This window comes from Apiospora phragmitis (genome assembly GCF_038363925.1).
Source record: "Apiospora phragmitis strain CBS 135458 chromosome Unknown utg000013l:1.0-2965645.0:1.0-2969333.0, whole genome shotgun sequence".
In the NCBI taxonomy this organism is placed as follows: domain Eukaryota; kingdom Fungi; phylum Ascomycota; class Sordariomycetes; order Amphisphaeriales; family Apiosporaceae; genus Apiospora; species Apiospora phragmitis.
Window position 1 is genome coordinate 2351483 of NW_027117413.1, and position 27034 is coordinate 2378516.

Below are 27034 nucleotides of genomic sequence, written 5' to 3' on the forward strand. Positions count from 1 at the left end.
GGACGATGTCTTGCGACGTTTGGGTGCTTGGGAATCCAGGGTTGGACGTCGGGCCTGGAGTGTCCCGTGGTGTCGCGGACGATTGCTCCGTACGGAGACCGGGTGTCTCTTGCTTAGGCGGCGGTTGTTCGACTGTCTGTTCTGGGGAAGAGTGTGGAACATCCTCTTTTCGGGTTTCCGAAGTCGGTTCTGCCGGTCGGTCCTGTTGGTGTGCGGGAGCGGCCGGTGGTACTAGTCGTGCGAGCTTGCTCTTAAAGGATCCGCCTATCGGTATATTGACTCCGTTTCCCTCGAGGTAGTAACAGAGCTCTTTCTGGAATGTACGGTTAACTTGACCGAACTGGTATTCGGTCCATCCTTCGAACTCTGCGTTGAACGCCTTCTGGAGGAACGTTCCTTTTATCTTCAGCATACAGTATTCTGAGAAGCATCGTGCGAGGTACGTCGTGAGCAGTTCGGGTGTTATCTCTTCGGAGAGTACTTCTGGAAGTTCGAGTTCCTAGAGAGCGAGGTTGACGTTCCTTTTCCAGACTGCTAAAGGGATCCCGGTATCTTGGGAAACTTCTTCGTACGTGAGTGGTTCGGGGTCTAGGGTTGTCGGTCTATCTGGGTTCGGTGCGTCCGGGCTCGATCCCGATTCGCCGACCGCGATTGACTCCATTTAGCAGGGGTTGTCGTCTTGCAGATCGTACGACAGGGTTGTCTAGGTATATAGTTGCATACAGCCTAGCTGGTCTCGCGTATAATTCGGAACCTGGTCTCCTCCCTATGACATACACTCGGGAAAAGGGGTTCCTCCTCGTACGGTTAATTCAGTTCGGCTCTTCCTTCGAATCTCTAACGGGCGGAAATTCTCGGGGCTCCTTAACACGGTCGCCCTTACGTCGGTAGGGGCGTGGAACCGTCTCTTCACTCTTACCAATCTGTGATCGCCACGGGCAACCACTAATCAGTGTTGAATGGGCTCTCGTACGTACGGTGGTTCCGGTTTTAATCGGGGTTTAATCGTTCTTATTCTATTGTTCATATCTATCTTCAGTACGAGCTACGAGGGGTATCGTATACCCCTCTTGATGAAACAGGAAAGGGGTTCGTGCGCGTAGGCACGTGGCACCCCTTTTAGAGTAATATGGACAGCTTCAGTTCCAGCTGTTCCAACACACGCCCCTTTACTTGCACTTTATCATCATCGCTTTTAAACACACAATCGAACCTTTTCTGTAGAGACTGGCAAAGGACCTCAAAATAAACTATAGCAGAGTGTTGACTAGTACATGACAAGAAGATTCCGTATTCTATATATCTTAGACAACGTTTCATACTGCTGTTGCAAGCAAGACGCTGTCGCCATTGTTTCTTGATGAGCTAAGCCATGAAAAGTTCTCTTGCTTCCAATGTTCCTCCTTAGCATGCCTGTCGCTTGTCTTTCACTGTTGAGGAATTGTTCGGCCCCTCGTCCCTTTGAAATGTCTCAAGAGTACAACTCGTTCACAGGGCCATATAAGCAGCACTCGATCAAACTTGTAGCTAGTGCACTCTCGCAGGAACCGGGATACGGTTAGTTAGTCCTGTTCTGTATATGATGATGACGATGAATGATGCCCATTAAATTAACGACTAAGCAGTCACTTCCTACGGGTCATTTCACTTCGGAATACAGGTTAATAACTTGATTCTCCTCGTAATCTATTTTCTTCTGAAATCTCGCAAGCAATGACTCAGACAGCAGTGTAATGGAGGACGGGCGGCGATCTCAATCCAGTAGTTTGACTATTCCATATAGCCTCGTCCACCCGTCAAGTAATTCTCCAACTTCTGAGCAGCGTCGTCATAAACATCTAAATCAAAACTGTTCCCCTTCATCAAGTCGCCCAATGAGTCCTCCCAACCCTCGCGCTGCCACGACCTCTCTTCTGGCGGGCCCAGATATGGGCTATCGCTGACGACCAATCCAAGGAAGTCCCATACGCCGTCGAATCCGGTCTTCTTCACGTCCTTGCCCTTGCCCTTGCCCTTGTCCATCATTAGTGAACCTCCGTGATGAGGCTGCTGCTGCTGCCGTCCCAGCAGGAAGTCACACTCCTCCCTGAGAGAACAGCGGTGCGCGTTCCGTAGGAGGCGCAGTACTTCTTCCGTCTCGAACCAGGCCGGGTATACTTCGAACAGGGCCAGCACCATATGTTCGTAGGAGCCGTGCGAGTACGCCCCGGGCCGGTAGCTGAGCGTTTCTTCGCGCAGATCGATCAACTCGTGCATGAATACCTCATTGACCGCGTTAACCGCGCGCCCTAAAGCACCGCAGTGCGCCATCAACTTGCTCTCCGTCTGCAACAAGTCGTTGTAGGGCCGGCCCACGAACTTTTTGAGCGACAGCGGGCTCCGCACCGCATTCTTCTCGACCTCCCGCCACAGCTCGACGGGCAGCCGAACGGCCACGACCTTGCGGGCGACCTTGGAGTTACGGATGTCGACGAGCAGCTTCGCCTTGAGCAGCAGCACGGCGCGAGGAAGCCGAGGTTGCCGAAGTACTCGCGGACCATGAACTGGGGGTCCTCGAGGACGTCCTCGTCCTCGAAGTCGAGGAACGCGGGCGCGAGGTTGTCGTCGTCCCAGTCGAAGTCGTCGTTCTGGCCCGACGTCTCCCACCACTTGACGAAGTCGTAAACCTCCTGGTCGCGGTCGAGCCGCAGCATCAGCGCCGGCACGTGGTCGCGCACGCCCATGTTGTCGCTGCGGCAGAGCCGGAGCATGTCCAAGAAGTGGTCGAGCGCCTCCGCGACGCCGTCCGGCGTGCACGCCAGCCGCGCCTCGTCGGCGACGGCGAAGCGCGCCCGCATATAGTCGCGCGTGTTGAGAATGCCCCAGAAGCGGCCCACGTGCGTCGCGAAGGCGTTGGCGGGCGTCATGAAGTCCTCGGTGGCGTGGCGGACGGCGTGGGCTTCCTGCGCGAGTTTGGCGCGCAGCTTGCTCATCCGCTTGCAGAGCTGCTTGTGGCGCGGGCGGTGCGCGACTTGGTGCTCGCCGCTGCAGTAGCGCACGAGGCGGCAGCCCGTGCAGCGCCGGAGGGCGGGGCTTTGGCGGACGGCGTCGCAGGCGTCGCAGGCGGCGCAGCGGTGCTGGAGGGGGCCGCGCGGGCCGTCATAGGCGGGGTGGTTATGAGCCATGGGCAGCTTTTCCGTCTCGTACTTCGTTATACTCACTGCAAAAAGGAGTTGGGGATTGGATGAGTTGCGGTAATATGTACTTAGGTATTTATCAGAAGAAGAAAGGACGGATGGGCAATAGCAAACGTGTTTCAGACCAAACGATACACCTTGGTCCGTGACACGCTTAAGTTACTTGACAGGGGTCTGTCTGTCTGGGGGGTTTTGTGTAGCGCGACAGCGCACAAGCAGCCGACAAGGATCTGAAGACGGGTGGGGACCCCGGGAAGTCAAAACCGACGACATGGACGGCAGGCCCGGTTTGGATCTTGTTGAATAGGACACAACTAACTTACGAGACACCAATAAGGATCAGAATAATTCAATAAGAGGTGCTGTTATTGATTCTTTCTTTCTATCTCTCTATATGTGTCGGAATACTTTACTCCTATAAGGGTTGGGACGGAAAAAAAACGAGAAACTGGGAACCAGACGTGCGAGACCATACGGACCTACGCCATTCGAAAGCGGCGGTTTCGAGCAATCGATTGCGCCTGGTAAGGTGTCTGTATTGTTTCTGGTGGGCGAGATATGGATGAGTGTCAACGGCGGTTGCCCATCGTTTTTTCAGGGCCGTTACGGCTTAAGTAAGCAATCTGGTGGGGAGCTTGAGAAAAATGAAACCCGTAATGATCACTGGAAGACTGCCAGAACGCATTACTGATTCCAGGTTCGTTATTGGGGTACTATTGCCCAGTTGCGATACATAATATGTGCGTCCTCAGGGGGTATCATCCGATGTAAATGACTTAGATACAGTTGCATTAATCTACTATTTGGAGGGATGTTGAAGATCATTGCATGACGAGTGCTACTAGAATGGAAAAGATTAAGTGATTATCATGTGCGCTTCGGTTCAAGTGTTGCTAGGGGTACTCCCGTGTATTGGCGGGTGATTTGGTGACGGACGGGTCATCCTAGAAAGTAGAGCCCTAGCCGTTACTGTGGCAAAATGGGCAAATCCTTGGGCTATGATAGGTCAATAAAGCATAGCAAACATTGTGTGCAGAGGGGAATAGATAAGATCAGGTTTGATTAGGGCTTCTTAGGGTACTTTCCCTTGTCGACTCGGATCTGTACCTGCAACCAATACGAAGGCAAGCACTGTTGACCTATGGATAAGGATGTATCGACGACAGCTACGGGTGTGTCATGCCCTAAACTGTTGTGTCTAGGCAGGGCGAGTGGGGTTTTGACAATTTTAATACGTGGGGGACGCGTCTCCTTGTCCGGGGAAGCGTGTTTGCACCCCCAGATCAGCCATCTCCGGCCTACCGACTACCTGCCTACCTACGGAGGATCAGTAAATTCCCGTCCACGGATGCTGATTCGGCCCCACACGCGCGCACCCGCCTACCCGCCTAATGTGTCGATTTTCTTGGGCGGATAAGCCTTACTGATCTGAGTTCTCTCCTACCTCCTTAAATATCTGCACTTTTCCCCACCAACCTCCTCCACAACCTTTCTTTCCCCAGGTTTTTCATCCTCTCCTTAAACCAACACAACACATCCACTTTGGCTTTGCACACCATTGCCTTCCATCCTCATCGGCTCTTACTACCATTGCCTCCCACCCTTTCCGACTATTGCTACCGTTGCCTTCCATCCCTCCGGCTACTGTTGCTACTTACTCCCCACCCTTCTGGCAATCAATAACTACTCCACATGTTACTTCACCTTCTCACCCGAAGTTATCAAGCAAGATGGCGGCTCAATTGCCTTTCGGCTTTCAGCAACTCTCATTCGAGCTTCAGTATGAAATACTAGGTTATACGAGCCTAGTCGCGCCCTACGAGCGGGTTTACTATACCAACACAGGCTTCTGCGTCTGTGTTTCTCGGCAACTGGCCCGAACAATTGGCCCGGTCAACGCCAGAGAGTTCTTCCTGGCAAGCCGGGCAGTCCAGGAGCTTGCTATAAACGTGTTCTATAGCAAGAATGAGTTTGTGATCGAGGCGGCACCCCCGACTGCTTTCGCCATGGCTCCGGCCCCGCGATTCCTTAGCTCGATTGTCCCACCACAGGGACTCGAATTAATGAAGACCTTGTCGGTGGATACAACGATGAACGACCCGGACTGGCGACGGGTCGCGGGACATGTGGCGCCGAGGATGTGGTCGCTTCGGGTCTTGACGATTGTTGCTAGATACGATGCCGATGACCGCATATATGACTTCGGCAGCATGCCGGTCTTGAATTACCTTCGACGCTTAGTCGAGGAGAAGATCTGGCCTGTAATGGCTTTGGATGATCGCTTTGAGCAGCTGGCTGTGCATTTGCACAGCGGCGCAGGAAGTGCAATCGCCGGCCGGGATCCACGAATGGAGCCCGTTTACTTCCTCGAGCGAGAGGACACGCCCGAGAAGTCGAGCTTCTACAAACGCATCAACAACAACAACAACAACAACGCAAGCAACGGCCTGGTCCGTTTTGCTCAGCGTAATGGCTTTGTTGAAGGCATGGTATATATCCTGAGCCCTAAGCCCTAAGCCCCAACTCACATCCCATCCCATGAACACCACCAACATATTGCAACTTCCTTAAGTCAACCACTCTTAGAAAGCGCGCCACATAATCACTTTCTTGTATGAACTAGACACTAACATCTAGGAAAACAGGTTCGGACTTCAGCTGTCGAGGAGCTCATCGAGGAGCGCCTCTAAGTGCCCCACGGATATGGACGCCTCGTTTCATGCGCACGTTATGCGGAACACAGATACACAAGATATGCTGGTGGAGATACTTGCTGGTCATAATAGGACGTTTATACGAATGTCTGTACCTCTATGGAGCCCGACCTGCACAAAACCATCTCCCAGATTCCCCGCACGCACCCTTTTTGGACTTCGCTGTCATACTCAGCGACACACACCTTTCTTTCTCGCAAACTGATGGGACATCAGAGAGGAAGGCGAAAGCGCAACTGTCGCGCATCTGTATAGATATAGAAAGGATGAGTACTTCAACAATAACAGCTTGACTACGCCGTTGTGCCCGCATCAAATCATCCATTAATGGCTGCTCTCATGTGTCGCTTCTCCGACGTCTATATTAACCGGGACTTTTGTCAACATCTCCACGATATCTCAACATCCAAACCAGCCTATAATCGATGTTGGAGTCCAGCCCTGATCGTCTCTGACTTCAAATATCAGCACCGCTTCTGATCAGAACGCCCACCACATCCGTCTTTTCCACTTCTAGATACTATTATCAGACACCAGCCACAACGGCGTGATTCCATCCATCGTCATCTTTGCGTTCGGGATCGGCACTTTCTGCGATCAACAGCTCGACTGTGTGATTCTGTCCATGTTCAGCAGCAAGAATAATCACTAAGTCGTATCTTTCGTTTATGACATTGACCTTGGCCACCGCTCCCAACCAATAGCTTACCTACATCTTCGTGATGATTCAGTACTGCCTCGTCTAGACAGATTCAGGTACTTGTCGGATTCTAGAATCCACTAGCCAGGCTGTTCCTTACTGCCTTCTTTACAGATAATCACTATGCTGCGACCCCTAATCCAAAGATGTAAGCCATTTGAGGATCCTACGGTCCTCTTCACTGAAGAGGTACTATTACACAATGTTTATTAGACATGATTCCTTATCGTTATCCACAGGATGGAGATAGTACCCCCCTCTCTAAGGTGCTGCTGTGCCTTTCGGTCTTGGGCCACTTCACTTGGTTGAACGTGGCCCCAAGCGGTCCACTGCAAATGCTGCCCCTGCAGCAGCAGCATATTTCTGCCACTCTTTGTTCTTATGTGCGTTCGCATAGTCACAGATACCCCGGATCACGATGCACAGAGCGTCGTCTGAGTCTTTCGATAATCTGCCACGGAAGGGGGCTTCCTTGATGACCTGGTAAGTAGGTGCCATCGTGCCACAACCCTTTCGCGCGAGTTTTTCTTCACGAGTTTTCTGACGTAGCAAAGTTGGCAGCTATCTAGATCTTCTTCATCTTCTTCATTGGCATCCTCTTCACCGCATTGCGAACTTGAGCGCACTACGGCAAGTTCTTGAGCACGGGACAACAAATACTACAGCTTGGATAGATCACTAAATGTGTGTCCATTCCATATCAAAGCGTTACCGCATACGAATCCGCAACCAATCCTCCAAGCAAACGATAATGAATTGAAAGAATCACAGGACTACCCGGAATCAGACCTCGATCCTGGACAGAAAGTCCTGAACAGTGGTAATCACGCTCTTGGTCCAACTGAGATGAGGCGAATGACCGGATGGGCTTCGGTAGAGGATGAACTCCCCCGTCTTTTGGCCTTGTAGTGCGGCCATCGCTTCTTGATACTCCTTGGGTAAGGTCAAGTCGCCCTCTAGGACTAGATAGGCGCAGGGCAAGGCCGCGTAAGCATCGTTGGTGAGTTTCGTCGTCAGGACGGGAGATGCGGTCAATGTGGCCGCCCATTGCTTGGCCTCTTCTTGGTCCATATCGTTGAAGAGGAACTTCTCCGGCTGGACCATGGTACCTAGTCCGGCGAACCCTTGTTTCTATTGATCAAGCAAAGAGTCAGTCTCGAAGAACCATTTCCATTACCGACCAGGTCTCCTGGATGGCATTCAGTCAAGTGTACTTACATGAAACTCCATAAAGGGTGGCACAACGGCAGATCCGTCCTTGGGTTGGAAGAAGCTGTGAACAGACTCGCCCACTGGGATCACGAATGCACCCATGTAGAGAATACCGACGATCCCACCCGGCTGCCCCTTCGCCTTTCGCACGTTGAACTGCAGCTCGGGTCTCGCTGCCTGGGTAGCTACCCAGCCTCCAGAGGAATGCGCAATGAGCAGAACCTTCTTCCCTTCCTTGCATATGACGGGCTCAAGAGCCTCGAGAACTATCGCGGTGTCCTCGTCGCCCTGTGGGTAGCCTCCTACGGGTGGCTCCCGATCGAAGTCGGGTTTGTTGACGTCGCCCACATTCAGCTTACTGAGATCGGCCGTGGGCAGCTGGGGGCAGTAAGCATCCATGCCTTCATCGTTCAAGGCAACAATCAGGCGCGCATAGGGCTTTGGCGAGTGATAGGAGCCGTGGCAGATCACCACGGCGACATTGTTTGGGGAACTCATGTTGATGAGAAGATAGGGGTGTGTAACTCAAAGGGAGACCTTGGAATCTCTCGAAGATACGATAGGCGTCGGGCAATGACTTGGGAGTTGACTGATGTAAAGAAAAGGGAAAGCCAAATGCCTGAGAAGAGTTGCGCTGCTTGGATGTGTTGGGTCAACAACCAACAACCATTGACTCGAGAGCCGGAGGAACCAATAGGAATCTGTCCGCTGCAAGGGGCTCGCTCGGGCGGGGTGTTCAGCATGGGTGGTGCAGTGTTGCTACGCCGCACGCCGTATTGCTACGCTGTATTGGCTGCTGTACCCACATGATTGCCCTGTTGTACACCATTGGCCCGGGTCTGGATTCGTATTTGTGGCAGTGCATCTTACCTGCATCTTCAGCAGATACCTAGTCGTGGCTGTGTTATTCCACAATCGCCGCCCAGCTGACATGACCGACATCTACCCCGACAGCGATGACAAGATGGAGCTTTCCTTGTACTTCCTGCAACACTTTGGAAATCGACGGCGATCTGGCTTCATCACGACTCCTTGGTATATTCTCGTTCTTTTACGCCACACCGCACTGCGCAGGCCTGTGCCGTCAGTGGGTGGTAATCCCGATCAAGCATGGAGGTGATAGCCTCCATCACCACGGTTATAGGCCTCTTTGAATCAGCATGGAAGGTGAAAAGGATGTGGGATGACTTCAAAGATGCCCCGAAAGATGTCCAGAAGATTGTAGCCGAATGTGAGGTCGTTGGGCAAATGCTCAAGGTCCTTAGAAACACGATGCAGGGCAAATTGGGTACCTTGGGCGAGTACAAGCCGGCAGCGCTGGAGGATATCCAACCATTGGTTGACCACGCACTGGGTAACCTGAAAGCAACAGTCAAAGAGACTCGGAAGGAACTCGACAAGGTATCGAAAAGGGCGGGAGGTTCTGTGCGTGATCGAGCAAAGTTCTTCGTGCGGAAGGAATCAACCTTTGAGCCTTTGCTAGATGAGATGAAAGGGCAGGAGGCAAGGATTGGAGTCGTGGTTGCCATCATCAATGGGTGAGTAAGCCGCATCGTTCACTGAAGCGGGAGAAGACGCTGACAGAGGAATAGTGTCAAGCTCGACGAAATCGCGGAATCAAAGCCGAAAAGCGTGGGCAAAGATGGACCTGACGTTCTAACAGCTCCAAAGAAGAGGGTACAGTACCCTACCAAAACACCTAAGGAGCTCGAACAGAATCTCTTGGCGGTGCTCGAAGCGGATGATGCATCCGCACTCGCGGATCTTCTCGAAGCTGGTGCATCGAGCGAATGCATCCTCAACGACCGGCGGGACCGGCCTCTCCATTTAGTGGCACGCAAGGGGAGTCTAAGAGCTCTCCAAGTCTTGCTGGAGCACCATGTATCGGTAGATGAGGCCAACGTCAACAATGCAACCCCCTTGATCGCCGCGCTCGACAACCACCAAGTCGAAACCTCTCTGGCCCTTCTTGCCGCTGGTGCAAGATCTCGCACGCGAACGCGAACGCACAAGACACCACTGCACTATGCTGCATGGGGCAACCTTCTGAAACCGGTTCAGAGGCTCCTGGCTGCTGGTGCGGACGTGAACGCTCGCGATGACCAAGGAAAGACCCCTTTGCACATGGCAGTTCAGCCGGTGAAGAACGGAAAGAGCCTCGGTCTGGACAGCAAGGTGCTCGAAGAGCTCCTGAAGCACGGAGCCGATCCAACACTGGATATGTGGGGGAGCGGCCTTACTTCGTTGCACATCCTTGCGGAAGCAGGGAAGTCAACAGAACTGGAGAGTCTGGCTAGGAAGGCTCGGTCATTGGATCTATTCTTAAGCGCAGGTCACGCACTTCCTTGCGCGACGCCGCTGCTACTCACCGCTTACCACGGCCATCACATCTCCGTGCAGAAGTTGTTGGAATGCCGTGCCAACCCTAATACATCTTTGCCGGCTCAAACGCGGCTACCTACTGCACTCTGGGCAGCGTTTGTTCAAAAGAAGTACGGCTCTGCTCGGAAGCTTTTGGATCAAGGTGCGGACCCGGACTACCGCCTTGGCCAGATGTTCGGGGGCATCTCCCTGTTACACCACGCGGCAAGCATCGGCGACACCAAAGCTATGGACCGTCTGCTAAAGTGCAAGGCATCAGTGGATATCCAGTCCTCCAAGCAGGTCACTCCGCTTATGACAGCGGTGGCAGCGAACCAAGTCGAAGCTGCCAAGCTCTTGGTGGAGAACGGAGCCAGTCTCAATACAGCATACAAACACTACAACAACGCCACGGCGCTGATCCAGGCCGCGAAAGCCGGCAATCTCCCCATGGTGCACCTCCTGTGCCGAAACGGGGCGAACTGGGCACACCGGAGCTCTGGCGATAACATGTCGGCTTTTCTGCAGTCCGTATGCCTTGGGTACGTGGATTGTGCCATATACCTGCTGGCGCTGGGTGCGGAAATCAACGAGGAGGGGGCAGATGGGCGGCGACCACTTCACTACGCCGCAGAAAGGGGCAGGACAGAAGTCGTGCGATGGCTACTTTCGATGGGGGCTGACAAGTCGGCCCAGGCTGGAAGCGCAGGGACGGCGGAAGCGCTTGCCAGGGAGAATAGGCACCATGATGTGGTAGCATTACTTGCGCCCGTTACATAAGATGAGAGACTATAGCGGATTCACTCGACTATGACATTGGTCAGCTATAGGACACAACTTGATCTTGAAAGCATAGCATGTTTCAAATTTCATATAATATAAACTTTCAAGACACGTGGTAACCCTGAAGTCTTCCTTCGTAAGTCTAGATTTAGTTGAACATAGAAGAGCTTCTAACGTTTCTGGGACGATGAGATCACACCAAAGTGCAAAATCGGACTTCGTGTCGGGCGGGATTCACCTGCCTAGGCCAGCAACTCCAAAGGAACGTCTCCCGTTATCGGCAGTCAACCCTTCATTATACTGGCAAAGAATTGGCAAAGTGTTCTCGTTCTGCTAGCTGAAGACGGCATATCGAGAAGGAATCATGATTTCACTGTGAGTACGGGTTGAACAGTCAGACCCCTGTCTTCAGTCCACAGGCGGCGTCGTCGGAGAATCCAGGAGACAGGGGATCCCAAGGACCTTGTTTGTATCAGTGCCACAGTCATTGTCTCGATTCGCACGAGAGGGTGATTTTCCTTCCTTTTCCAGACCCAAGAGACTACTACGGAGAGTCAGGCTTATTGTGTGACGGGTACAGTGGTACGGTGCGACAGGTGCAGGAACACGAAAGCTGCCATGTCTCAAGATCAGGCAATAAGTCCATCTCACTTGCCACAGGCCAGGCTGATGAATATCCTCACGAATGTCAGTACCCTCGCTGGGCAGTCTCCTCTTTCCTTGCCAGTAAGTACTGAGGTTATAAATAACGCTCCAAGTCTCTAGTTATCGATGAAGACCTCCGAAAAACCGGACCCACCCATATTTTATCCCGTGATCCCCTTCTGAAATGCAGAACTACCAGCAGGGGCAGAGCGCCTATGGCGCGATCGACTGCCCTCTTGCGGCACTTTCCCGAGTTTCGCAAGGCCGAGATGGCCGTCTCCAGCGTCATCCTGGGCCTGATCCCCGTCGTCATCTAGCAGCTCGGCGCCACCACCATCGAAATAGGGGCGATTTCGCTGCGCCGGCCGCTCTTGGCCGCCGTCCTTGCTCTGGGGTCGCCCACCGTCATCCCGAAGAGGGCGAGCGACTACACGCCTCAGAGCGTGGGCTGGAATGGCCAAAACAGGCCGGTCACCACCGGCAACAGAGAGGCGATGCGGAAACACAATCTGTGGCACGGCACCCTGCACTATGCCGTGTACCCGATCGCCCTGGCGTCGTTGGGGAATGTGGCCCCTCTGACCTACCAGCTCGGGTACCAGGGCGTCAGCGCCTTTGCTGTCGGGACCACCTTCCTCCCGATGCTTTGGGCCTTTCTCGCGCTGCTGATCCATGTCGTGGGCGCTTCCGCTCTCTATATTCGCTATGATATCCGGCCCGCATATCCAACAACGACCATCGGCAAGAAGATGATTATGATGACGAGGTGGCTGACAAAGGAGTTTGTCTACCACTACCGCGATAGTCGCCATAACGTCCAGTTGGATATCGTGGGGGGGCGGGAAGTGTGGTTCCAGGCCGTTACCTGACTGCTGTATACCGCAACGTCGGTCCACCTCGCGTTCGGCACCATGGTCTTCGCCAGCCTGTTGTTCAACAGCATCGCAGACGCGACCACGGTCCTGGTTCGGTTCATCGCACAGCGCCGTCGTCAACCGGCTGATCCTGGTGTACGAATTCATGCGCATCCAGCAGCTGGGGTTCATCTCCAGCGTGGACATAGCAGTAGGCGGGAGGCCGTAGAAAGAGACAAAGAAGAACTGTTGTGCGCACAGAAGCCGGCCGGGAGCTGATCTGAGTTTCGTACGGGTGGTGATGCCCGCTTACACGGCAGCTGTGGTGAATTCGTGCCACCACTCGGGAACTTCCTCATCAGAGCTGACCGCTTGCTCATCGAACTGGACACTATATGACTGCTAGGTGGCTGCGTTGGATCATGAAAATTTGTTGGTATAATGCGAATAAGGAGTGGATAACTATCCGTCATCCGACGACCATCGAAGAAGTCACTGGCCAGTCCACAGCACGAAATGGGGAGCCTTGTTCCAAACGTAGTTCCATAGTTGCTGACAAGGAGTTAATTACTTCAGCTCAAATTCTAACACTTGCTTTATGATGTTATTGAGTGCTTGCTCTTGGCTAGGCCTGCCAAGTACGCTGACAAAGGAATTTGACTTAGCTGGAGTGAAGGCCATCAATTACACGAATATGTAGCCAGTCTCACAAAGAGTAGTTACAGCGATATTGAATTACATGGTTAGAAAGGGAATGTCTGTGTTCCCATGGGTCCGAACCCTGGTGAGCTATCAATAAGGGCGATGACGAACAAGGGACAAGGCACAAGTGAACTGTTTTCGGGGCCAACCAATACAATGAGAACTGTATAAGTGCAAGACCTTCATAGACTTTATTGGTATCTTTGTTCCATATTAGATCCAGCTAAAAGCCAGTGAATGTTTTCGAGTGACTTCACAGGAAGCCAGCCCCCTTCACGCGTTGTTGCATCACGAATGCGGCGCGCGACGCCACCGCTAAGCACTGAGATGCCTGGGCCTGTTCAGGTGGTCAACCAGGCGACTAGGCGCCCAGGTAGCGCGCGCGTGCACGGTTACACGATTAGCGCGCTTCGCCAGGGGCACGTGCGCCCGGCAGAATACACACTCCCCCCCCCCCCAGGCTGAACTTCGGGTGTGCGGCGGGTAGTCCTTATAGCGGCCAAGAACAAAGGAATTCTTCGTTGAAGGCACTCCTGACGACCTGGGTTTCTGCTGCCGCTCGCACACTTCCTCACGAAGAGTGCGGGGCTCTGGTGACTCCCTTGTTTACAAGGGCCTTGTACCGGGAGTGTTGATGAGACTTCTCAGCGTTACCGCTACGGTGCCGTACGACCACAAGTCGGCTGGGACATGACCGACCGACTGACTACCATGCTCCGCCACATCCGTGGCCGAGTACTGGTCCCTCGTCGGCGAGATTGTGCCAACCCTCTAGGTCGTGGGCGCCGTGGGGTAGCAGATTATTACCTTGATCTCACGAGATCAAATCAAACCCTGTAGCTGCTAATTTTTTTCTTTCTTTTTTTCTCAGTTCATTCACCCTCTTTCTTTCTTAGAGTACGTAGTGTAGCCCATTATTATTATTATTATATATGGAACGCAAATTGATTATGGGTTGTGCTGGTTGCGCAGCGTCTTGCACTACAGCCTCAAACCTGCCAGTGCCGCACCACTGCCAACGTCACGATACACCTATTGGTGGCTTTCAGTAACACCAACATGTCAGTAGTGCGCGTACAACGCCGGAACACTGTTCAGGGTGTCGGCGCTGCTTCTCTTCGCCCATGCCACGGTAGTTTCGTGGTGCAGAAATGTAAGCTGCTGGCGGCGATGACAGTGTCAGGGGCGTTGGCAGTGTACGGAGGTGTTGGTGGTACTGACAGCCGGCCGCAGTCTAGTTTCTTCCCTTGTCTGTAAGCCCTCCTAGTTTGGGTTCCTCACGCGTGCCATCTGCTACTGTAACGCCGAGTTGTGAATATGCCCTTGGACAATTACGCTGTGGGTGGTGTTGGCGTAGTTGAGTACTGGTGGCCCATGGTGAGTTGTCGGGAAAGACTGTGGCGGTTGAGTGTCTTTCTTTCCTGAATCCCAGACGCAATGTTCCAGAGGGGATTCGAACCATGGGTCTTCCTCCCTCTGGTTGTTGGTGGCTGTTTGGCTCAGTGGTCACTTGTGCAGGTCTGGTATGTATTATAACTCCTGAGTGGTCAACTGGTGGGTTGGAAAGGTACCCCAGCTGCAACCGCACTCCTGCATCACAAAACCTCGGCGCCCAGGGGGGATTCGAACCGTGGAGCTCCAGAGGACTTTTGTGGCGGTTTGGCTCAGTGGTTAGTTGTGCAGGTCTGATAGGAATTAGAACACCTAAGGAGGTAGGTGGTCAATTGTTGGGTTGCCCAGGCACCCAGCTGCGGCTGCACCTACCCACGCGTACCTGAGCTCCTACGCGTACCTGAGCTCCCCCGCATGGGATTGCCACGCTGGGCTACTCAGCTACCACCTACATACCTTGTACATACTAAAATTGGAAGCCTTCACATCTTCAGTCACGATGAGCAGGTAAGCCTGCGTAATGGCGGAAGGCAAGGCATACAGATCCTCCTAGGCCAACGCATACTCATCGTTGCACGATTGGGTTCACATAGAAAGACTCTTATCTACAAATAAAAATAATAGCCTACAGTAGCAGCCCATAAGATGCCATGGGTGTTCTCAAGTGATCTAATTCCTTGGATGTTCAGTATCATAGTACCGTGTAAGTGCATGGTCAGCCAAAGAGGGGTTGCAGGTGGTCTGCTGCATCAATTCGTTGGGAAGGAAAAGGTGAGCTCCATGCATACACCTACATAAGTTCTAATTACAGAAGAATTCCTTGCCTAGCTAGGCCCGGCCCGGAACACTGTTGCAGCACTACTGGGTGACCACTTTGACCGGCTCCCCGGGCCCAGGACTTCTCGTACGTGCCACTGAGTCTGTAAATCCGGCTTCGGCCTTAGGTGGGGCTCAGTGACGCAGCCAAGTACCGCGCCTTCATGGCAAGGGAGAGACTGTAGCTGTTAATTTTTTAATTTTTTTTATTGCTGTCTTGGTACATTTTCTACGGTATGCAGATGTTTGAAAATATCTGCTCTGGATGGGGTTCGAACCCCGTCTGTAGTGACCTGCTGTCCCGTTTGATGTGTTCACTTAGCTCAGTGGTCAGTTGTGTGGGTTTCATTCTAAGAGCTACCTACCTGCAGTGATTGCGATTGTTGATTATTGGGTTTGATCGTGATATGTACGTGTAGGTGTGCCAGGGCCCAGCCAAAAGGCAGAACCTCGGGGAGCTTGCCTGCAGCTTGCAGCCAATTTGAGCAGCCCCACCCAAACAAGCTCTAGTTATAAGGGCTAAAAACAGAGAAATTTCCCGTGGAAGGTCCCGGGGGAACATGTTGGTTGACCTGGTCGCAGTGTTCTCCTGGATCAGCACCCGGGACTTCCTGCGTGTTACTGGGGGTCGTAAGTCCACGCCTGTGAATCCCATCTGAGCTGGCTCTCAGGACGAGGGTCTGTGTTACGGTGGTCTCTCAGTGACGCAGATGAGTACCGGATCCGTTCCGTGGAAAGCCTATAGCATTATCTTTTTCTTTCCTTTCTTTTTCTCTTTTTCTTTTTTTAAACTCTTTTCTTCTCTGCATGCGTGCATGCCGTGGAGATGTTCAAACGGTACGCTCAGTGGTTGATTCGAACTCGCCTGCTGCTGTCCGCCTTTCTTGGTCATTTGGCTTAGTGGCCTGTTGCTCGGATCTGATTCTGCATTGGACTTTGCTGGCTCTGGCCAGCATAAGCAGTAATTACAAGCATGTGCACACCACTGGGCGATACCAGGCTACACTGGCTAACACTTTCCCCGGTTCGTTCCATCTCAATCATTCACTGCCAGCAGCATTGCGCTATCTGGTACATTTACACGGATTATCTCGGCAATATCAACAGCTATCCGTAAAGGATGTCATATTATAATATATATAAAAATATCGGCTTTATTTAAAAAAGGGGGTCAAGTTCTGGAAGAGAGAAGGAGGCCCCAGACTTAATCTTCAAACTTCTTAACATATGCAAATCATCAATTCTCGTATCTTATGCAGTACATGGCTTCGACCTTCCCTAGTATGTACTGCCCATGACAGACAGGCGACCCCCGTCCGTTATTAGGATGAGACCATTGGAGTAGCTGCCGGCCCGGCTGGCCAGATATAAGATCGCACCACACATCTCCTCGTCTGCGCCCCATCGCCTCGCAGGGATGAACCGTTCATCTTCAATCGACTCTTCGGCCGGGTTGCGGCTGTTGATCAGCACCGAAGCTAGATCCGAGGGGTACACTGTCAAGGAGAAGTCAGCTTCAATGTTCCGCAACAGCGTCTGCTACTATTATGGTCCGTGGTCGACTAGGTACCAAGCTACACAGCTAAACAGAAGGAATTGAAACAAGATCCTACCTCCTGGAGCAATGGCGTTGACACGGATGCCGAACCTGGCCAACTGGGTGCTGGCATGCTTGGCCACCTGCATGATGGCGACCTTGCTGGTCAGGTACGGGGGCGACGAGGACCAGTAGCGGCTGAAGGCCGAGATGCTGGTGGTGAAGATGACCTGGCTCTGGATGGCGGACACATCTTGGCTATTACTACTACCACCATTAGCGGCAAGCGGCTTGCCCCATCCACCAGCCTTGAGCGCGTTCCGGTTCCCGGCGTCGAGCAGCTCGAGGAATGCCGTCATGGTGAAGAAGGCGCCCGTCACGTTGAGCGCCGGCGTGTCGTTCATCTCGTCCATGGCGAAATCGGTGAAGAGTGTTTGGCGCAGCTCCGAGACGGAGTGGTCCGGATGGAAGCGAGCTGCCGGGCCGATGCTGCCCGAGTTGGCCACGACCAGGTTCACGTAGCCGGCATCAGCTGTCACGAAGTCGACCGCGGCCTGCAGGTCGGACTTGGACGTCACGTCGCACTGGAAGGGGATCAGGCTCGGATGCTCCTTGGCCGCGGCCTCGAGGACCTCCAGGCGACGGCCCAGGATGTAGACTTTGGCGGCGCCGTTGAGGGCAAGGGCGCGGGCCATGGTAAGCCCGATGCCTAGGAGCTGTTTTTAGTCATTTTGTCCACACGAGCTGATAACGTATCCCAGGAACAAGCGACGGAAGTAAGACAGCTGACCTGATCCTCCTCCCGTAACGACAGCCACGATGCCGTCGACACGGAAGATAGTGCTTGAGTCGAAGGCAGTGTTCATGTTTGCGATTTGCCTTTTCTTCTGGCGAATAAATTACCTGGATTTGAATGCCGGTTCAGTGACGAAGAAGACAGGATTCCAATGTTGCATCGCATCCTGTTCAGTCGATATATATACGTACGTCCTAATGACCCTACTCTGTCCTACCGAGAGCCCCCTCACACCCAGCATGCGAGACAGCAGAAAGATGAGCTGCAAAGTCTCACTATCCCGATCGGTCGTTGAGATTAGAATCAAGGTTCAGCCCTTTCAGGGGTAGCGCCCGTGGTTGGCGGGCGGCCGACGGCGACCGCCGCTAAACTCGAAACGACATTGGCTTTAGTTTTGTTGCAGGGGTGGGTTTACGAAGGCGGCCACCAGTGGGGAGTTAGAAACGCACGAACACCGTCCCCAGACTTCCAACCAGTGTGTTGTTTTGCTTCTATCTCTTCAAGTCTTCTTTTCGCTGTCTCTGATCATCTGCAACCAACCTATCCCACGTTGGGCCAGCCATTCTTCGATATCATTGGCACCCTTCTGATCTCGCACCTTCAACGTTGTTTTGGCCCAATTGCCTTTCTTCCCGTCCTCAAGACTCTCGTAAATTGCGAATCGGCCCCATGGAGACGCAGCAACTTCGGAAGTACTGCAGACTGCGCAGAATCCTCGCTAGTAGCTGCGAAAAGCGCTGTTGTTGCAGGAAAAGCACCCTAGCACGGGTCACGTGCTCATTGACCTATTCCTTTTGTCTATATATAGCACGAGAACACTTCTCTCTTTTGTACGTATTCTTACTTTCCTTTAGATAGCACTTTATGTATCATCTGTTGCTCTCGATGGTGCAATAGCTGTCATTGCGTACTTGCTACAACATGAAGAGCTTGGCTATCCCCGCGACTGCACAGTTCTGTCGTTGGGACGATAGATCTCAGGAACTGCAAGAGTCGCTCCTCTTCAAGGCTATCGTTGTTCGTCGCCACCACCATCTCAAAGAGTGCAGATTGATAGGTCCCAAGGCCCCCCGATAGATTCTTACATTTCCTGCTCCCTTTTTTTTCCTACAAGATTAAACCAAAAATCTATCACGGCGCTGGGCGCTGAGATGAGCTGGCGGGCCGACCTGGCCCCTAGAGTACAGATCGCCGAGATGTCAAAACAACTGCGGTTATTGCGTTTAACCACAAATAGCACCTAGTTACTTCAGCCTATTCCAAAGCTGTTGGCCAATGCCTGGCAGCAATCCTTGCTGATAGCGAGAATCCCGGGCCACCCGTGGTCTAAGGTGTTTTCGACGTGCACCAAGGCAAGAACAGATATTAAAGCGCAGAAGCGACCCTTGCTCGATGATCGCTGAGCTAGAACCAGTTCCCTCCCCGCTCGTCCGTTTTGCTATTCTTAGGGTTCGTCGAGACGATCCGCCGTCCGGGGACGGTATCCGTGAACGCACCCTCAAATGTGCCGTTGATCGACCGCCGGCCTATCTCGGCGAAGCTGTCGTACTCGTCCTGGTCCTGGCCGGCGACGGCCGCCCACTCCCTGTCGTCCGGGCGCCGCGCGGGCCCCCAGGTCGCTCCAGCGCGAGACCGCGAGGGCCGGCTTGAAGCGCCCGGGCCCGTTGGCGGCGGCGACGCTCCGGTCCTCGGCCGTCTTGAGCTCGAACAGGTACTCGGTGGGGCAGCGCGAGCAGCGCCGGATGGGCCTGCAGCGGCCGCAGGTGAGGGGGGGAACGAGGCCGGCCGCCCTCCGGGGCGGCACCCCGAGCCGGGTCTGGAGGCCCAGCTTGGCACTGGCCGCCTCGACGGGTAGGTGGTCCAGGGCACACTTGGGGACCGACGTCAGCTCGCCGGCCTTCCAGTGGCTGCACACGCTGAAGTAGGGCGTGTAGTCCGCCCGGCTGAAGAGCAGCATGCGCTTCGCGGCGTCCGGCAGGCCGCCCGCGACGAAGACCTGGGACGTGACGCGCATTAGGACGTGCCCCTTGTTGGTGATGTGGTACGCACTGCTGTGGGTCCAGTTGGAACCCGACTCTTTCCATCGTCGGCCGAGGGACTGGTGTGGGATGCCGTACGCGGGCCCCAGGGCCCAGTGCCGCTTGGCGAGCTGCACGAACGTGAAAGGTAGCGTTCGCCCCTCCGTAATGCGTATCCGCGGCGGCGGGAGCATGGCGTTCTTCCGATTTAGGCACTCAAATAAGGGGTTGAGGACATTCTGAGGCTTCAGGCTCTCGAACCCCGGCTGTATCCGCAGATGCCACTGGGCACATGGGAAGCAGAATAGGTGTCGGGGCAGCCTTCTGTCCATGGCGAGCAGGAAATCGAGACGGTCAGAATGGTTCGACGGGTCCCGGAGCAGCCGGTACGGCAACGAGCCCAAGCGCGCCGCCATGGTCCGGCATGTGGAGGAGAGTCTGGCCACGTCCAGCGCGGACAGATACTCGGCCACGTGCAGCCACAGTTCGGGAGACAGAGAAGCCAGCATCGCCGTGCCGTCTGGTTTGGACAGGTCGTACTCCAGGGAGTCCCTGTGGTGGTGCGCCTCCGCGATCGCGTCGAGGTCCTCGTTGTACGTTAGAGCGTGCAACATCTCGGTCACATCCTTCCGCTCTCCGGTGTCTTTGTCCAGAAGGCGGTGAGGTTGTGTTGGCGCCCGCTGGGCCTTGGTCGCTTGAGAATGCTGGGGGCTCGCGGGTTGCCGTTTGCTGGCCGAGTGCATGCTGCTGCGCCGGCTCGAGATGCTGGCTGAGTCGTTTCGCCAGGGTTCCGCCAGCTTGTCCGGGTCGGGGCTGGCAAACCCAATCTTCGACTTCTTCTTCTTGGTCAGCTTCCCCCGCCTGCCCGGCTCTTTGCTTGATCGCAGCCCCATCATGGCCCGAAGGCCGCCCTTCTTCGTCGTGGTGTCGGCCATGGCAAGAGGATGGACTCGAGCGTGTCGCTGATCCGGTAGAATACGCCCCCTAAGGGTGCGATGCTCCAGGTCTTCTGCAGGTGGTCCGGGGGGGGGGGGTCTCCACTCCGGCGCTGGAAGCCTAGCTGACTCAACCAAGGTTGAGCGGGAAAAAGGATACAGGGCTTGGTCAAGGCTGGGCATTTGTGGGGTGAAAATGATTCCAACGCTCAGGGGCGTAAATCGATGATAAAGAGGGAAATGGTCACGGGACTGAAGTAAAAAAATTCATTTGGGCTGCTTGACCGAGGAAGCCTGAAGACGGTCGTCATCGTGGAGTAACTAGTGCCACCCTTGGTCGTGCTCGCGCGTCCCACACTCCGCCCCATCCGAGATTGCTGTCGGCGCTCAGGCGGATGCATCACGCACTAGGGCCCTAGTAGCCCCGGATCGGCCCGGAACATGTTCCCCATGCTTCCTTGGATCCCGCTTGTCCCGTGGCTGGACATCTGGAGATCTGCTCTTCCCGCTGGAGCCGAGAAAATGTCGGATCCCCTATCGATAAGCCCATTTCAGCATCCCCACCGCCTCCGTCAACTATCATCATTCAGTTCATCCCGTGAGAACAGCATCGCTGCATATGCGCGGGTGACTATAGCGCCCATGAAGTTCGGAATACACACCCAAAGCGGACTCTTAAAGAAACTGACAGCTGGGGGTGAGAATCAGTAAACGGATTACTCGAATCTGTCAATGGGGGCAGGTGGGGGGGGCAGGGGCTGAGCTACTGCAGTCAGCCAGCGCTTAGCTACCTAGGTGGAGCCATGTACTCAGTGCGCAATGAATAACCTTTAGGCTGTATTGAAGTGTCGGACTGTGAACAATTGCATCATTCTGCAGCCTATTCGAATCCCTCTCGGGGGGCAACACCACTGCTTTAGTATGTGTAACGTCGCCACACATAGAATGCCGATCAGACACCTATCCGTCCTGTTTGACCTATCCACGTAGTCTGTTGCTGCCGGGCTAACTTGACAGGAATAGAAACGTCAAAACGCCAACACTCGGCCACGTTGTAGTCATGCAAGTCATGGTAGGACTGGCTGACAGGGAGGGGGGCTTACGCCCCCAAAAGTTTGCAAGTCGAGCCCGCCTGAAGACAGGCTAGGAAGGATTTGCAATAGGCGCGGGCCTGGTAGGACTTTCATGGGTTTGGGGTTCATTGGTATTAACCAATGACCACTGCAGCTGGTGTACACCACTTCAACCATCACTTCAAGGATCCCATTCATCTAAAGCGGGCTATGCCTATCGCTTAGGTACTCTGAATTGCAGCAGACACAGCCCGATGCACTTGGTTGCACATGTCTCTTGGGTCTATAACGATGCAGAAGAAGCACATCTGTTCTCTCCTAACCCTATTGTCTTTTTCATACCACAACGAACAATTTGACAGTGATCAAGCTGCCGATGGATTCTGGCAGCTCATCATCCGGTACTGTCCCGGAGACAACGGAACAAACCATATCAGAGACAGCATTCTATGCAAGTTCTATTCATCAAAGTTATAGCTAATCACAGATTCTATATGACAATCCGTCTAGCTTGAGATTGGGGTGCTCCCAGCTAACCTTCTACATCTGGTACAGGCACTAGCGTGGGTCTTCTTCGCCATATGCACCATCGCATTGGCCGTTCGGCTGTATATCCGGCATGCCTGCTTCCGCAGTTTCCTAGTCGATGATTACCTTATGGTTGTCGCCTTATCCATCCAGTGCATCGCAGCCGTACTGGTCCAGGTCTACATCCATTATACGTACCAGCTCCAAAGGCTCCAAAAGGAAGACTTGTTCAAGCTCGGCCCGGATGCCTTGCACGACTCCTACATGGGCTTCATGTACATGGCAGTCTGTATGGTGTTGATTATAGTCGGAATCGGCATCGTAAAGCTTACCTTCCTGCTGTTTTTCCGACGCCTAGGTGCCAAAGTCAGATGGTAAGCCAATCTCAGATTCTATTACTTGCTATCCCAGTTTTTCTCAGGGCAGCTAACATAGAGAGTTGAATAGGTTCAACATGATGTGGTGGGCCGTACTGTTCTTCACCATAGCTACCGTAGTGACCCAAATCGGGATCCTTCCTTATTCCTGTCTCTTTGGAGGTGCCGACAACTATTTTGGCGGTTATTGCACCAGTCCAGCGGCATGGCACCGGTTTTTCTACATTGTCCTTGCCTCCGCCGCGATGGATGCTGTATCGGATTTTCTCAGTACGTATTAGGTCTTTCGTTTTCCCCCTTCATGGACCAGCAGGGCAAGCTACCTTTCCAGTTGATCCGAGTCATCACCCCCCCACTACATGATCAGTCCACCTAATCCGCGTCGCCGCCATAGTTCTGTCCCTCCCCGTGACTATCCTTTGGCGTAGTCGCATCGATATACGACAGAAGATCGTTCTTACTTTTGTCTTTTGCCTGACCTTTGTTACCATCGCGGTTACAATCGTCCGCGCAACCGTCAACGAGGGAGAGTTTGAATCAGCGATACACAACTCGATAGTGAACAATGTATTAACGTCTCACTGGTTTTGGTTTTATTGCGAGTTGAGCGTCGGTGAGTTGAATATTATTTCCCAGCGACATGGAGGCCTCTGTTCCCGACCAAGTACTGATGTCTCATCATGCTAAGCATTTCTAATCTCATGCATCGTATCATTCCGGTCGCTCTTCATCCAACGAAGGAACAGTGCCTTGGACCGCCAGCGGCAGAAGAGGCAGCCCCAGGCGGCTCATCAAGGCGCCCTTCATCGGGATTGGCGCTCCCGGATGCACCGCTTCCATAGCAGTCTTCTCGACACGTGCCGAGAACTGGACGGATGGCAATATAGTGATGATACTGGGCCGTCCTCCAATGGCGTGCGCCCGCTCCCTGACGCGCCGGCAGGCCTCATGACAGTCGACTTCCACGATGACGCCAATTGGAGAAAAGAGGCACCAGCAGCGCCGACCAGCTCTGCCCTCTCGTGAGAACGTTTCGACTCAGCGCATAGCTTGATACCAACTCAAGTTTGACACATGTCTTCAAATGTAGTCTGTTTGTCATGCATCTCGGAGCTCTAACGTGAAAAGAGCCTGCTCATTGGTCCTTTGGCTTAGCTGTTCTCGAGACTTTTCTTTGTAATCTTGTTTTTAGTTGGAAGAATACTATTATCTTGGTCATGTATCTGAAGCAGACCCCAGGCAAACCCAAGCTTTCTGGCCAGAAGGGCAACAACCTCATAGATTGACTTTTTTAAAGTCCAACACTGGTTAAGCATTTGCGAGTCTCATCATGGCAGCTTATGCAGCAGCATTCATATGCTGTGCAAGTTGAGAGATCAACTACGCTGTATTGGTGTGAAGCTCGACAAGTTGAATAGATATTGCGCTCTTAACCTAATGTTATCACCTACCTCTTCATATCAAACATGTAACTTGGTAATAGCCGAAGAGTAGACTAACCCCCCTACAAAAGGTCATGAATGCTAACAGGAACGCGCCAATACCAACCCCCCCTGCACGTCGCCCTGCGCGACAGCCCAACCAATGGCCACTACGAGGCACACCATAAACACAGCAGAGCCGCAGAGGAAGAAGACGAACGTGTCGACGACGCCCTCGACGAAGGCGATACCCCAGCCAGTGGAGTTCCCCTTTTGGGGGACAAGGCCTGAGCTTCTCGCGTGGCTTTTCTGGGGGCTCGCCGGTACAGGTCCGACAGGACGTCCGCATGCGTCGGATGCTCGAAAAAGTCCACCAGGAGATTTGATATAAGGGCTGTGATGTCGATTTAGAGAAATTGATATAATACCCCCAGCGTGAGATCCCATCCTGTGAGATGATGGATGATACTTGTATTGAATGCATGGCAACTGCATCGCCACTGCCGCGTGACGGAATATGACAAAGAGGCTATTAATTCAACGAGGAACTTTTCATTCGTGACTCAGCTTTTTCCTCATCTACACGCATTGAACATGCTTCAAGCCACGGCGACAGTTTACCCAGAAACTACTGTACGACCTCATTGAACCAATATTGATAGACCTTGAAAGCGAACCAGAGCGCCGTGCTTGCGGAGAGCGCCGCGGAAATGCAGTTGTAGTGTGCTTGGTCTACGGCACCAAGGGTGCAGCTAGGTCGGAGCCGAAGTGATTCCATGGCCCTACACGCGTTTAAATCATCGCAACATGCCCCCTGTCTATGCCCGTCTGCACATCCTCCTCGCACGGTACCACCTCAGCCACATCGGAGCTAAACCGGCAAACATAGCGTTCCTTCTCCTGCAATGCCTCCGTGGCGTCATCCACGCTATAGTCCTTGTCCCGTTCGTGCCGCAGGCCCTTGATGCTCCGTGCTATGTCCGTCGCGAACTCGCTATCGTGGATGGACTTCCGGCGGTGCTGGCTCGGCCACACGTAGCTCTGAACCTCCCTAAGATGAATGTTCCCGTGAACCGGGCGCGGTATCAAGACGCCGTATTTCCAGTCGGATCGTGCCCTATGATCGGCCCGGCACTGCCAGGCAAGCGGGCGGTTCTGCGTGAAATGCACGCGCCTGAGCCCCCTAGGCCCTGGCTGACGAAGCACCCGGACAGCCTGGGCGCTAGTCAGGAAGATAGCGTCGAGCTCGAGATCCGAGAGAGCCGGTAACTCCGCTAGCAGTGTCCAGGCGCGCCCTAGGCCGCGATCTCCCTCAACATCGACCTCAGTAACCGAGAGCTCGTATCCGGGGTCCAGCGGCACCTCGTCGTTGGCGGGCAGCACGCGCAGGCTAACCTTGGAGACGAGGCTCGCTAGTCTCGGTGGTAGGTTTTCGAAGAAATTGACGCACTCGCCCGTCTGAGCGAATGCGAACGTGTTACGCGTCCAGAATATGGTGGACGCCTCCTCATACCACTGCCAGCATACCAGCAAGACTTGCAGCTGCCCGAAACGCGCGCACGGGCACGGCAGGGACCAGGTCTGGGGATGGGCCGCGGCCGTAGCCGCGCCGTCCAGCATAGCGTGCACACCCACTTATTCGTCTGTTCGGGTGCCCAGCGGCTTAGCCACGGGTCGCGCCAAATGGGGAGTCGGCTGAGCTGCGTGTCCAAGTCGGTGTTGGGCTGCATCCGCGACGCGCACGTGTACCGGGACCGGACCGAGCGCTCGAATCGCGGCCGGATGCTCTCGTGCGGCGGCACCTTCCGCCGTTTCTCGCATTCGGCCTGGTGCTTCACGTCCCACTTCACTGGTCGCACCAGCAGCTGCGCGAAGATCTCGTTGCGCACCTCGCGCGGCAGGCCATGGAAGAGCTCGCCGAGCTGCGCGCTGCCAGGAGTGGGAGTGTCGTCGTCATCGTCGTCATCGGATTTCGAAGTGGCGCTCTCTGTTCCATTGTCGTCGGGGATGAGGTGCTCCCACTCCCAGCGTGAACCGGGCTCGATGCGTCCTGAACGGCTTGCACGTTTTCTGTGTCGCTCCATGGTGGTTGGTGTTCAATCGTGCTCAGTAAAAAGGACTTTGGTCTGCGAAGGGACCGGGACAGCCGAGACATATTTAATCCAATTCCGAGGCCTTAGCTGCCCTCGCTCCGCCTCATATATGGTTTCCGCGATGCATGCGGACGAGTCATGCCCCATGAAAGAACATGGCATCCCCATTGTATCTACGAGCGCTATTGGCTGTTGGGTGCCCACCTATTAAGGCGCTGTCGCGGCTGCGTCACTCAGCCAGCCGGGCAGCGTTGTAGCGTCTCAGCTTTGCTGATGGAGCCTCGTTCGATCAATCCAGGCCCGCCGTGGACCTTGGAGCGTTGGGCGCGTCGGGCCCAACCGCCCGACGACCATGCTCGAGCATCACCGTGTCACCCCAATGTTGCAACGCAGGGTCACTTAAACCTTCCCAATCAGTGCCCACTCCTGCTCTGTTCAGTGTTGCCTCGTACTCCATTTCCTCTTTCCTACGATTGACTCTTCTTTGGTCCCCGATCTCTTTCGCACTTTTCGGTGAATGGTGCAATAGAGCACCTAGCGCTACTGCGTTTCCATGCAACAACGGCTTATGACTAGAGTTCGTCAACCTTCTCTCGTCCTCGGCCATCGCCTGTGAACGTTTCGTTAGATAATTGCAGTGTTACTAGTAATCTGGAAGCCGTACCTGTGTATTCTGGAAGAAATGCGTCTAATTGCTTTTCGTACTTTCCCACGTGTTGTATATCTTCATTATCAATGACGCTGTCGTCTGGAGGAATCCATAGGAATGCATTTCTTGCCATCCACCCTAACCATGTTCTCCAAGTCGTTCACGACTGGAATGGGAAGTGGACCGTACGGAGCGCACTATTTCTTCACAGCAGAATCACCGGGGTATTAGCAGTAGGGAGGCACGGGAGCA

The 27034-nt window shown here is 53.9% G+C and overlaps 9 protein-coding genes across 9 annotated transcripts; 4 read left to right on the plus strand and 5 right to left on the minus strand.

Annotated features, from left to right (window-relative positions):
- Positions 1 to 1770: 1770 nt before the first annotated feature.
- Positions 1771 to 3164, minus strand: PG994_014460 (uncharacterized protein; the record flags this gene model as incomplete). Its single annotated transcript, XM_066865869.1, is given in 2 exon segments — positions 1771 to 2451; positions 2463 to 3164. 2 exon segments carry the CDS (start codon positions 3162 to 3164, stop codon positions 1771 to 1773), a joined length of 1383 nt encoding a protein of 460 aa, XP_066708998.1.
- A 1742-nt stretch (positions 3165 to 4906) lies between these two features.
- Positions 4907 to 5692, plus strand: PG994_014461 (uncharacterized protein; the record flags this gene model as incomplete). The annotated part of the gene is made up of 1 exon (XM_066865870.1): positions 4907 to 5692. The coding sequence occupies one exon, from the start codon at positions 4907 to 4909 to the stop codon at positions 5690 to 5692; it is 786 nt and encodes a 261-aa protein (XP_066708999.1).
- A 1681-nt stretch (positions 5693 to 7373) lies between these two features.
- On the minus strand, positions 7374 to 8300 carry PG994_014462 (uncharacterized protein; the record flags this gene model as incomplete). Its single annotated transcript, XM_066865871.1, has 2 exons — positions 7374 to 7721; positions 7809 to 8300. 2 exons carry the CDS (start codon positions 8298 to 8300, stop codon positions 7374 to 7376), a joined length of 840 nt encoding a protein of 279 aa, XP_066709000.1.
- A 612-nt stretch (positions 8301 to 8912) lies between these two features.
- On the plus strand, positions 8913 to 10943 carry PG994_014463 (ankyrin 1; the record flags this gene model as incomplete). Its single annotated transcript, XM_066865872.1, has 2 exons — positions 8913 to 9340; positions 9479 to 10943. The coding sequence occupies 2 exons, from the start codon at positions 8913 to 8915 to the stop codon at positions 10941 to 10943; spliced, it is 1893 nt and encodes a 630-aa protein (XP_066709001.1).
- Positions 10944 to 11806: 863 nt separating this feature from the next.
- On the plus strand, positions 11807 to 12460 carry PG994_014464 (uncharacterized protein; the record flags this gene model as incomplete). The annotated part of the gene is given in 2 exon segments (XM_066865873.1): positions 11807 to 11899; positions 11912 to 12460. The coding sequence occupies 2 exon segments, from the start codon at positions 11807 to 11809 to the stop codon at positions 12458 to 12460; spliced, it is 642 nt and encodes a 213-aa protein (XP_066709002.1).
- A 4173-nt stretch (positions 12461 to 16633) lies between these two features.
- On the minus strand, positions 16634 to 17758 carry PG994_014465 (short chain dehydrogenase; the record flags this gene model as incomplete). Its single annotated transcript, XM_066865874.1, has 3 exons — positions 16634 to 16851; positions 16969 to 17601; positions 17683 to 17758. The coding sequence occupies 3 exons, from the start codon at positions 17756 to 17758 to the stop codon at positions 16634 to 16636; spliced, it is 927 nt and encodes a 308-aa protein (XP_066709003.1).
- Positions 17759 to 19186: 1428 nt separating this feature from the next.
- PG994_014466 (uncharacterized protein) lies at positions 19187 to 20641 on the minus strand (the record flags this gene model as incomplete). The annotated part of the gene is made up of 1 exon (XM_066865875.1): positions 19187 to 20641. The coding sequence occupies one exon, from the start codon at positions 20639 to 20641 to the stop codon at positions 19187 to 19189; it is 1455 nt and encodes a 484-aa protein (XP_066709004.1).
- A 2803-nt stretch (positions 20642 to 23444) lies between these two features.
- On the plus strand, positions 23445 to 23645 carry PG994_014467 (uncharacterized protein; the record flags this gene model as incomplete). Its single annotated transcript, XM_066865876.1, has 1 exon — positions 23445 to 23645. One exon carries the CDS (start codon positions 23445 to 23447, stop codon positions 23643 to 23645), a length of 201 nt encoding a protein of 66 aa, XP_066709005.1.
- Positions 23646 to 24832: 1187 nt separating this feature from the next.
- Positions 24833 to 26124, minus strand: PG994_014468 (uncharacterized protein; the record flags this gene model as incomplete). Its single annotated transcript, XM_066865877.1, has 2 exons — positions 24833 to 25430; positions 25568 to 26124. 2 exons carry the CDS (start codon positions 26122 to 26124, stop codon positions 24833 to 24835), a joined length of 1155 nt encoding a protein of 384 aa, XP_066709006.1.
- Between the last annotated feature and the right edge of the window lie 910 nt (positions 26125 to 27034).